Source organism: Anas platyrhynchos, chromosome 1 (assembly GCF_047663525.1).
Source record: "Anas platyrhynchos isolate ZD024472 breed Pekin duck chromosome 1, IASCAAS_PekinDuck_T2T, whole genome shotgun sequence".
Classification (NCBI taxonomy): domain Eukaryota; kingdom Metazoa; phylum Chordata; class Aves; order Anseriformes; family Anatidae; genus Anas; species Anas platyrhynchos.
This window is the reverse complement of record NC_092587.1, coordinates 116,690,921-116,703,397: the sequence shown is the minus strand read 5'-3', so window position 1 is coordinate 116,703,397 and position 12,477 is coordinate 116,690,921. Positions and strand designations below refer to the sequence as shown.

The following is a 12,477-nucleotide window of genomic DNA, read 5'->3' as shown; positions in this document are numbered from 1 at the left end:
CGCGCCGCCTCTCACCTTCATTTCACAGCACGCACAGCCAGCCCCTGGCCTGACCCCTGTTTTATTTTAGACGGCCCTGCCTCAGGCAGAGAGAAGCTCAGCCAGCAGACGAGGTTTCAGCACTTCCCAGCTGAGCCATTTTTAAACATGGAATAAGAGAAGTCTCCAAGTCGGGCAGCACAGCAGGAAGGGTTTTCTGCAGTGCAAGGCAAAGAGCTCTTGTGCCAGCTCTTGTGTAACACCTGAGTATTGGCTTAGCTCTATTTCAGTTTAAAAGCTAAAAAGTTTCACTTTTAACAGCACCGTAAGTTGCACTGTTATAGTATATAATTAAAGGCCAAATGCCAGAATGAAATACGGAACTATCCCTTACAGACAGATTTGTCCCCCTCCTGCTTTGGCTATCTAAAAGGTCCCTCCTGAACGTGTGCACTATTTCAGAAAAGAGCAAGGACATTTTAAATATTCATCATTCCACATGCAAATAGAAAACTGCAACACATACTGTGTAAGAATTAATAGGACTGCCCCTCTAAATTTGCTGGCTCCAAGTGAAACATGAAGCCAAGCAGCACAGCAAGTTTTGTTTTGTTAGTGGTGGTTTGTTTTTCAGGAGCACCTTTTCTTCAATGAATTCCCCAGCACACAGGTGTATCAAACACTATAAACACAGAGAACCATCAGAAAAGTCCAGCGAGCTCACGTTCTGTATCTTTTAAGGAAATACGAGGAAAAACCAATGGTATCAGGTCAAACAGCTCTAATCTAACGCTTTTTGCCTTCCTGTTTCTGGGAATTCAAGACAATTCATGGTTACAGACAGAAACTAAACAGGGGAGCACAGGGCAAATCAGAAGGTCAATAAAATGCATTTAGCCATTATGCAAAGGGTGGTAGCGCTGCCGTGCCAAAGCTGACTTCGCACGCCAACTGAATGAGATCAGATCTTTCACAGGTCATTAAAAACCCAGAAACTTCACTTCTCTTCCTATAAAACCCAATGTTTAGCAAGTTGGTATTCCTCACCATCAAACGTACAGAGTAATGGTAAGACAAAACGTACTGAAATATTTCAGAACACAAAGCACAACTCCAACCAACTCCAACTTCTTCACACTTCACAAATGGCCAGTAATATGTTTGTGAGAAAAATTGTGTAATTGTTAAGTTTCATAATGTACAGCACCTAGCTACTGCACTTAGTGCATAACAGAGCAGGCAGTTTTCAAGCATTACCGCATCATACTGACAACGGACCAGTTTACTTTTCTAAAAATAGAGAAGAAAAGACACCGCTTCACCAGCACCTAGAACCACGGAGACCACCACACAGCCGTGACCGATCACCTCACACGCGCAAACAAAAATCCTGGTTCCTTTAACTGAATGCAAAGGAACCGTGCCGTAAGTGCTGGTCCTCTGCAGCCCCAAGTACTGTATCAAGTATACATACACCTATGAAGGTATTTATTATTGTAAGGATAAAGAACAAAGAAAAACAGGTAAGGAAGCTGCCTACCACATGACAAGCTCAGGTATGCTAGGCTGGCTCTGACATTTCAATGATTTACATCTCGCAACGCAATCTGGCATCAATTTTGATAACCACAAGAAAATGTTTATGAAGTTGTCCTTTGAAATAATACCAGAACACAGACCATTGTGTGACCTTGAAAAGTGACCTTGAAAACTGGCCAAACAGAAACTCTTCTCAAAATATTTAAAAAAAATATTTACATGCATCTTTTTATTAATTTCAAAAAAAAAAAAAAAGAATCAAGTGACGGGTTAAGGAGGAAAGTCTTTCTACAACCTTCAGATCAAGTCTCCTAGCTGCGTGCATGGTGACTTGCCTTTTGCTTTTGGACAGAGAAGCCAATCAACCACACAGTTCCTGCAAAGATCCTGTTACGTCAAATGGTAAGCAGTGAGAAAGTACAACACATTTCTTCTGAAGTTTCAAAGTTTTCTTTCAGATGAACTTATCTCAGATCTAGCAAAATTACGACCAACTTGAGCTTCATTACTTAAGGAAAAGGTTAGTGAGTTAAGAAAGATGGGTTTTTAGGTATTTCCCTGCCCTGGAATTGCTGGGTTAGCTACAAAAAGTTACAAGCACTTGCAAAACTTCATGGAAAGCTGAAAAAGTTTCCAGGTAGAAGCCTGGAGGTGTTATTTTGTAACAGACATCTCAAATGTCAGGAACCATCCAATGAACTTCAGTTTTAGGGATATTTATGTAACATGGAAATAAAATGTGCTCATATGCTTCAAAGAAAATGAGTGGTGACGAACTGCTGCTGTACACTGAACAATCAGACACCAGAGCTTAGGAAACCCACAACAACTCACTTCTTGTTCCAAACCTCTGGAGAAGCTTCTATTGCTTCAATGTCAGGAAGCAAGGATAAGTGAGGGAGGCAATCCATAGTAATCGTTAAAGGAAATGTGATACTCCACGGAAATACAGCGGCTAAACCAGCAGGCTTCAAACCTTGTCACTTCACAGAAAGCATCAGCGCTGCCGGAGCAGGTAGCTCCATCTCTGCCTTCAGCATCACGCAGGATTTGGTGCCGCTAAATCCCCAAGTTGTGCAGAGCAGCCACCTGAGGTGCCGAGAGGTCGTGCTGCTATGACAGTAATGACGACCACTCAAGGGCTCAAATACTCCTTTCTCTTACTGCCACTGACACATTAAGCCTATCAATTATCGCATTATTCAACAATCAAGCCTTGATCAACAGTAAGGGCTATAAATCCAAAGGAAAAAACCCCACACCCTTTGCTCACAAGACTGTGCACAAAGCCACAGCAGTCTGCCTGAACTTTCAGTGAAGTTCAAAACTTCCTTGATGTGCAGATGGTACCAAACTGCTTGAATCAGCTCCTATGCTTTACCAGCGCTAACAAGTTTTCTGCTTATTAACCTGTGTCCCCCCCAAATAAAAGTGGAGAACATAAACTATTATGTTTTTTAAACATTTAATGTTTTCAAATGATCATACTCAGTCACCAAGTAAGTTCAATTTATAAGTGACTGCAATTTCATATCTGTGAGCTTTGGGATTCCTTCATGAAAGTGAGGAAAGGAGAATCCGGGGTTCCTGCTGCAGTCCTCCTCCTGTAGGCAGCTACTCAAAGCAGCAGTTTCTCGAAAAGAAGCCTGAACTTTTCTTACCTCGTTGTCCTGAGAAAGGAGCAATGAATTCTAGCTAAGGAGAGAGAGTAAAACAGGTAACTCAATTTTCTAAACTCAGATTACCAAACAAGAAAACAATAATGTTTTATCCCAAGATACTTTAGGGTACATATTCCCACCCACACCCCCTCGCCTTCTCCCTACCCCATGTTCCCCAGGCTGCTAAGCTGTAGAGACCAGGATGCCTGCCCGTATGGAAAAAGAAGGAAAACAAAAAAATAGTTTGCAAAAATGATGGAAGCAGAGTAATTTCTGCAGTGGCCAGTTTTTCAAGAAGGAGGTCTCCCAAGTGTGCTTTTATATTTCCATTACTCCATAGAAAGATACAGCTTCAGATTTACAATCAGTAGAGAAAAAGTTCTTACAAGTTTCTACTCAAAGTGTAGTCCTGTTTTGTTGACTGCAGAACTGTCATCTTCGTAAGTACTTTGGTGTCATGTTTTTAGCACAACAGCAAAAACAAGAATAGTAACATCCAGCTACATTAGCACGCGATTTTACCTTTCTAAAAACTAAGTTTTATGCCACAAAAATCACTGATAGCTAACTGAAATGGCAAAGCCTTAGAAAGAAGATTAGTTTCCTGTGAAAATGTGTTCATAAAGTCCAGACTCATACCTGATAGGAATAAAACTCAGAAGACAAAGTTTCAGACTTCCAGGTAGTTTAAGATACTGATACAAAAGAAATCAAGTTAAATACACCAGAAAATTCAGAGTAATACAATACAGAAACAATCACATTTATGTATTGTTCTAGAACCAAATAAACCAAAAATCAGTCATGCTTGAGATAACAAATTCGGATGAAAAGGGGTAGAGATGAACTTGGAAACACTCGAATATTTCTGTAAGACTTGCAAAAATTTCAACCTGCTTTGTGACAAGACAGACAAGAAGGATGCTTTAATCTAAAATCACTTTGAGCTCCAAACTGAAGGTCCACCTGAGAGCATGCCTGAAGTTCCCCCGGGCTGCCAAATCACAGGCTAAGCTCCATACAGCGTGTGTGAAACTGAATCAGTCCCTTGAAAGTGTCATTGTGTAGGGTTTTTTTGCATACTTTTATTTGTCAGCAATGACAAGAAGAAAAGGGAAATAAGAATATACACAAGTTATATACAAGGGTATCAGACTAGAAACAATTCCAACACAAAGTACAGAAGACTCGAAATTGGACTTAAAACACCACCAGGTAACCCCACGGAAATCAGCTCCCCGCTCCCCCGTTACGGGCTGGGCTGGTCCCAGCGATGCCATGACAGAAAGCCCCACGACGCCTCCTGGACGGGACAGCACGGGCGAGCCCACCAGCGACCTGAGCCGGCACCGCAAGAACTCAGCCCCGCAGCCAACGCGGGGAACAAATCCACTCCGTTCCCACCCTGGAAACTCGCATCGTAACCCCCAGTACGGCTAGCACACGTTTCAGCATGCTGCTAACAGCTCGGCAGAGAAGGCAAGCGTGAAACCATCAGCAGGTCTCCCAGGGAAGGGCAGGTCTTGCCGGCAGCACCACTGGGACACTGCCCTGCCACTGCCTGTCACCTAGCGCAGGCTGTAGACGCGGGTAAGAATTTCAAAGGACCGTCCATCTGGCACCTCTCGGCAGCATCAACTCAAGGGAAGAATTCCAATAAGGAATTGAAAGCTTGACAAAATTAGAATTACCACAAACATACCAACCCTACAAAAAAAACTCTAAACTCAAGAAAGTTCCCTATGCCAACTTTGAGATCTTTTAAGGCAACTTAATACAGCATTTAAAGTACATGAACTTTAAACTTTCTTACTAGTTCTTAATTAAAACTTTAGTTACAAAAACTTTGTTTCAAATGAACGTCAACAGCTTAAATCTTGATCCTGAGAACAGATTCACTTAAGTGGGATGCCTCTCATAAGCTGCTACTTGTGCAAGCATTTGCAAGGTTCAGCCCTGAAGTCGCTACACAATTTGTGACTGCGTTCCTCACTTGCAATCAAACTCACCTTTGAGCTCAGTAAGGCATCATCCTGCCATCATGCTACCTTAAGTTCTCAAAACCACACTTATCTGGTACAATTCGTAGGTGAGTGAGTGTCAGGAAGAGGAGATGAAGAGCTAGCAGCAACCACAGCATCTGTAGGGGAACGGAGGAAACATGCATACGAACCAAACACCTCACAACTGGACGTGGTTATTGTCGAGATAAATACTAACAATAAACATTTAGTTCATTTTCTACAGAGTGGTTTATACCAATCAAGATCACTTTGCAGCACCCAACATGTAAGGCTCTAGAAGTGCTTACTAAAGGTGAAGGGGGAGAAATGTTTTCTGTATCAATGAGGTCAAGGTTTCACCCTAAATACTTAGCCTGCCTTGAGGTGAAGAGGAGATTACACTACAGTGAAAAATAGTCACTCCATTTACTTTTGGACAAAGTGAAGGGCTGTTTAAGCAAAACGAACTAATTCTACATGCCACTGAAGAGAAAGAAAATTACACTATCCAGTTGGAGCAACAAGTGTAGTTGACGCAACCAAAAGGTAGCTTGAGTTGTCCACGAGCACGGGAATGAACATCCACGTTCTTTGTGCATGTCTCAAGGGACCTGCTCTGAACGTGCCCAAGAGGTGGCACAAACTGCAGCAGGACAAAGGCTCTTGCAGTACAACTGCAGACCATCACAGTGAGTTCAGAGACAAGACTGCGCACCTGTGACCATTTCACCATCTTTCTCATCAAGCGCTGACACCTCAAAACAAAGCCTAGAAAAGCAGGGAGCAGAGATGTGTATATTGTTTGGAGAGGCTTCGTGTCCATTGGCATGAAACTAGGCAGGGCATTATTGTATCACATCCACAACAGATACACCAGAGAAACAGGCACTAGAAGAGAAAGCTGAGCTATTCTGTTACACTGCAACATGCAGAAGTTGTTTGGAAATTCGTTTCTGTTAATCACTAAACACAAAAGATACACAGCATTTTCACTGAAAACATCTTTTTTCCCCTCCTTATTTACTGTGCCCTGTAATCCAAGACAAGCAGGTTGCAACAACATCAGCAGACCGCACATCTGAAATCCATAAAAATGGAACTTTTATAACGTCAGAAAATTAAGTTTGGAATTAACTGCCCCAAAGTATTAAAGCAAATAGTTAATAAAAAGGTAGCAGTAACTGGAAAAACAACGGTATCTGTAGTAAAAATAGTATCTGTAGTCAAACTAGCCATACTAAAAACCTATCCACCCTCATTTTTCTGGAATACCCACTAGAAAATTCTTGAAGGTCTGCTGCTGTTGCTTCCAAAGACAGTTTCCAGACATACTCCTGTGCAGGAATGCGGCGTAAGGACAACAAGTAAATAATTTATGGCACACCAAAGATCTCGATTCAAGTGCAGGCTGCTTGGTCAAGGTTGGAGAGGAGCAATGCTGCTGCTCACTCGTTCAGCATAATGCCCAAGGACAAGCTTTGGAAAATGGAAAAATAAATGCAGTCCTTGTGCTCCATTTCCCTGCTCTGATCAGTTTGTACCTTCGTTCTTGGAAATGGTTGCCATTTCAGGGTACTTCAGTTCCCAAGTACTACAATGCTTTAGTCCTGAAAGCCAACCGTTTTTGAGAAGAAAGCAGTGAAATGACTAACAACATAAGATCCTGCACAGAATTTCACCTTCTGTTTGCTGGCTTCTTCCATTGCTTACAGTCACTTCGTATCACAGAATCACAGAATTTCTAGATTGGAAGAGACCTCAAGATCATCAAGTCCAACCTCTGACCTAACACTAACAGTCCATGAAGTCATTTCACATTTCAGTATGTTTGCATCCTCTTTTTTCTGTTCCCTCTCCTCTTCATTTATAAGGAGGGTGCCAAAAAGAAGCACCAGGTCAGGATTTGCTACTACAAAATACGATTTCTAACAAAAGCTGAACTTCAGCTTCTTACACAGACTATCTTATTCCTTGGAATGTTTTCGGTAATTTTTAGGTAATGTTCCAGGAAAAAGCGATCACATACAATTGGGAAAATATTAGTTTCATCACAAATTCCTATTTTTAGTAGAAAAAACACAACCTGAAATGAATTCAAGAAGCAGTAAGAAGTTAGGGGTGAAGGCAGAAGTTAACTGACTGAATGTTAGTAGAACTGGAACATCAGCTGGAGGTCACATCAGCTTGCACCGATTCCACCACAGCAGCAGAGCCGCGCCGCTTGAACGTCCATCTGCTTCCTGCGCAGCCATAGGAAATTATTGCTCTGGAGGTCACACGGTTACGCCCCCACTGCGCCCTGTAAAGACTTCCCAGGGAGCATTCAGCACACCTGGTTGGGGACAGGGCAGCCCCCAGCACACTCCCTCGTCCCACCTGTCGGGCTCTGCAGGGCGCTCAGCAGCCCTCCTGCTGCTTCTGCCTCCATCGGTGTCGCAGCACTCTGTGGGGACGCGCAGGACAGGGACCGTGCTGAAGCCAGCTGCCACTCCAACATGACTTCAGCTTCAGTGGAGAGAAGCCTACAGAGACTCGAGCCCTGCGAACTCAAGAACTACGTGCATACACATTCCTGAACGGACTGGGACAGCTGAGAGCACAGGTTTGGGAGATCAGGAGTCTGAGTTTTCAGAAAGAAGTGGGTCTACATGTAACTTATTGCTTATAATCCTTTGATGAAATGTGCTATGCAGGTGCAAAGTACTATCATGAAGTTAAACTAAGGGGTTTTGTTTGTTTTAAAATCTAGCAATTTCTCAGCATTTCCCTGTTTAACTAACAGACTGGTTCTTTACAAAAGTAAATATTGAGAGGAAAAAAGGACAGTTCCCCCACAATTTCAGTAAACGTGTTTCATTTTCTGTACTAAAATCTGCAATGTCTTTCAAAAAAATATCAAAACATCTAGGAGAAAGTGAAAGTGCAAAATTGCTTCCACCTCATCTCCTTTACTCCCATGGCTATGTCATCACCAGAACTTCGAAACCTCACTAATTCTGAAAGGCCATAGTAGCAGAAACAGTATTTGGCAGGGAATTTTGGCAGAGACTTGGTGAAGAACAGCTTCCTAATACTCAGTAGTAACCCCTACAACAAAGCTAAGGAGATAACACTTAGTTTTGTCCTCTTTAATTTTCTTTTTCTTTCAGATCAGGTACCAACTATATTTTGCCCTTCCCATTTCTCTGATACTTCCAGTTTCATTTATTTAGACCAATGACACTTTCCAAAAGCTGGTGTACAACATCTTTATATACACTACAAATTCAGATTACCAGACTGTTGTCAGACATTGAATATATAAATAACTTTGCAAACTATTTACAGGTTTTAAACTAATCAGGTTCCAAGCAACCAACACGCTTAAGGCAAATATGACTGGCTGGCCGGCCTTTCAGATTTCTCTCCCTTCAGCCCTCCCACCCCCCAAGATGACAGGCAATAAACATGAAATTTAATTACCTCCTGCCCCCACACATTGACAGGACTTTTTGTATGGAGAGATGATCTAACTACTTATGATTTTTCCCTAAAACAAGGAAAAATGTTTAAAAATATATTTGTGTTTCTGTGTCAAGAGAATGATTAAGGTACATACCAAAAAGTGGAAGTCCCAATGTCTTACAACAACATAATTTTTGTATGCACTTGACAAAAGGTTTTGGGAATTTGGGGTAAGCATCAGTTTAAAGCTGTACAACCCTTTTTAGAACTATGCATTTATAAGCTCATTAGATGTAAAATCTAGAGAGCTCAAAGGAATTTTATATAACAGGTGACACTGAGCAAAATAAAATGCAGCAAAGAATGGATTTTCAAAGCATATATTTAACTACACTAGAATTTCTCTCTTACACCATATTGCTGTGCAAGATACTGTTCACCAGGAAAAGGGATTCTGCACAATCTGCCAATCCTTACTGGAATAAAAATTGGCACTTAAAACAGTATCTTTTGTTACAACTTTATGTACTTAGGCGCAATCACAGTGCAATCCCTTTTGTCAATGCATGACTGAAGCAACCAAGCATATTCTGTGAAGTAGGTAGAGGTCACATACCAAACGTGCTTAGTGCCTTCCTGTAAGTCCCAATCATCACTTTGTTCTTACTATTTTTCAATGCCCTGATTAGGTCTTTGTTTGGAAGTAATTAGCTATTGTGGTTTGAAGGATTTTGGAACAAAGCAGAGACTTTATACTGAACGCAGAGGTCATCTCCAGCAGAGACAAAAGGTAGCAAATTATCGATTAGCTTTGTATTTAGAAGCATCCCTTGGTTCACTGCTAGGATTGCTCCAGTCATCTGCTTCAGGTGTGGTCTTGTAGTGTCGCCACGCTGACTTATTAAAAACGGGAAGTCTTTCAAATGATTCACTTGAAAGGGCCTATGGGAAAACAAAAGCAACAGTAAGATATCACTTAGAGACACCAAGAGCAAGATGATGCTCCGGGGAGTTGTTCCAATACAGAAGTGGTAACCATAGAAGTATCTTAATTATCCAAGTGTTACATGTCACAATGCTATTTTGAAAGTACTTTGGCTGTGACCATTTGTTCCTGAAGCACTATATTTCAGAATAGGTTAAAATAAAGAAATAAAACTTGAAAACATTTTTTTAGTGAGTAGTGCCTACACAGCAAGAGGAAAAAGTTTTGGTCGGGAGCATTTTAGAGAGATTTGTCGTTAATACTTTACTTAAATATTCAACTTTCCCAATAAGCTCAGACTCAGTCAGCACACAAATCTGGAAATAATAGTTCAACCGATTAGCAGGCCTCCCCCCCCCCCCCCCCAAGAAACACCATGCCTTTTTCCTCCATGCACACACACAGAAGATTAAATCCATCAGAAACTGAAGTTAGTGCAGGATTCCACAGCTTGTTCACTGTACGCAGCAAGGCACAGAGGTAACACTGAGTCAATGACCACCGCATGAGCTATGTGCTACACTATATTCTTTCAAATTCCCTGATGAAATTCAAGCAGTTTCAACTTAGAGCCCCTGACTCCTGAAAAAGGACAATAGGTTCAAAACTATCTAGTGCACAATGGTCAAGGACTGCATAGAAAAAAAATAAGTACTAGTCAGGAGTTAGTCAAAAAGTCTTGTTCGAGTTTTACTGCAGTCAAAACTCATAGAATCAAAAAGTATTATCCAAAAATTCTCTCTTATCACACAGTTGTTTGAAAATTCAGCATTTACATGGGTTAACAAAATGCAAAGATCCAACACAGGACTAGAAAAGAAAAAGAATCTAAAGCAAGCCAATCAGTAGTAGTGTCAATGTTAACTTTTATAAAGTTCTGTTTTTAAGATTCTGTGTAATTAATTTGGATAAAACACAAAGAAAGTAGTGATTATGAATTTGAAAACAAAGAGTGAAAAGAAAGTTCAGTTATTAAGCAGAACATCTGCCTGCTATAAACTCTCAAGTTGCACTGTCTTGCTAGCTTATAAGGGGGTGAAATTCATACCTTCAAATAAATTACAGCATCTGAACCAACACCTTCCATCGAGTAGAGTTTAAGGTCACCTTGGAAGTACCTAGCATACAGACGAGAAATTGGCAAGCCATAGCCAAACCCAGCCTAGAAAAAAAACAAGAAAACAAACAGAAAAAAAAAACATGAGGAAAGCTTAAAAAAGTATTACAGATCACTGTTACAGATGTGTTACAGATACCTAAACACCAGATTTCTAAATACCAGATTTGCCTTAATATATTTCTTCAAGCTTTCCTTTAATTCCTCAGCCTGCACTGTAAGCTGGGATTCAATGCTTTGAGGAATCTTTTTTCCTAGACATTTTTTTTTTAAGCTTAAGTACAGAAAAGGAGAAAATAAACAATCCTGACAAAGGTTTATTTCTTTATCTTGTCTATTTTTTATTTTCTCAAAGAGCTAGAATATGTTGCCTCCAATCATCAAAGCTGCAAACTGCCTGTGGCTTCCTCTCTATGATCACTGTTGATGTAATACTCCATTCTTTCTTTGGCGATACCAAATTTTTGACAGATGCCACAGATAACAGTGGAGGTCAGAAGACTACCGCAGAGTAAATTAACTTCATTAACAACATACAAAGAAATACAAGACAAATAATCCTTGGTATTGTTTACCCTTTCAACAAAGAATGTGCACCTCTTCCAACACACTGTTGCCAGAAGAAATTATCATAAAAATAAACAAGATTCTCTTGCTGCAGCCAAGGAGTAAGATTTCGGTCTATAGACCCTCTCTTTCAGATGACTGGGTATGTGCTGACAATCACTGTTTGATTATTCACCTGAATCCCCCTGAATTTTTCAGGGCTATCTAAAGCAACAACAGAAGGACTCCAGACATACAAGCACCTGAAAGTAAGGATATACAAGGCAATAGAGTAACAAAGCTTTTCCAAAAAGGTGGGTTACAAGAAGAATTCAACACGTGAAGTTTCAGAAAACCAGTGAACTCATTCCACTATACTATTTCTACAAAGGCAACCTGAAAGATACAGGGAAGAGCACGAGTTCAGAGAGAGAGTAAAACATTTTAGTTGACTGGTGTAATACTAGGCTTGCAATAAGTGAAAACAAAGCCCTGAATCTTAGTAACAAAGCCCCAGAATAAGACAAAGAAGGCTAAGAAGCAGGATTTCTGAGCATTGCAATATGTGCAATAGGCAAATGTGATGTCACTTTATAAGACATCCCTTGGGGGACCAGAGTGAATACATGTATTAAAGAGCTTTGTATTACAGTATCCATCACAAATTCTCCTGAGGTCAGCTACCATTTCTACGGTAACTTTTGTCCTCTTTGCTGTTTTACAGAAGTCTAAATGTCGTGATCTTTAACTGATTACAGCATTGCTCACACTGAATGCAGACTGTAACAGTTCATCTGAGCAAAAGGAGAAAGGGAAACACCAAAGAAAGACATTTTTTTTTCTACTCACAATTAAAAAAAGAGAGTTCAAAAGCTTAATTGTATCTCTTCTGGAGACAGGGCAAAAAAATACGTTACCAAAATTAAAAAGCAAAGTAACTGAAAAGCAAATTGTAGATGGTACTGCTCAGCTCAGGTAAAGGGCAGTATCAAGCAATCCTGGAAACATACTATACTTCCCTGTCTGGAGAATTACACCTCCTTGAAATCCTGTCTCATGTTTGTCTCCTGCACCTTCCAGGAAAGTGTTTTTACACTGTGTCCTGGTCCACATAGCTATTTCAACTCTTCCTCAAAAGATCCTGTTTTTTTTTTTTTCTCTATACTGCCTTCAGGTTATTTTCCAAAACAGTTAATTAGGAAG

The 12,477-nt window shown here is 40.6% G+C and overlaps 1 protein-coding gene across 1 annotated transcript in view; it reads right to left on the bottom strand.

The window, feature by feature from the left end:
• Positions 1–8,289: 8,289 nt before the first annotated feature.
• Positions 8,290–12,477, bottom strand: part of PDK3 (pyruvate dehydrogenase kinase 3) — a 53,381-nt gene continuing 49,193 nt past the window's right edge. The window contains exons 10-11 of the mRNA XM_027449036.3: positions 10,660–10,773; positions 8,290–9,568 (exon numbers count right to left, since the gene is read on the bottom strand). Coding sequence (XP_027304837.1) covers positions 9,425–9,568; positions 10,660–10,773 — 258 coding nt within the window. The 3' untranslated portion in view covers positions 8,290–9,424. The remainder of the gene's footprint in view (positions 9,569–10,659; positions 10,774–12,477) is intronic.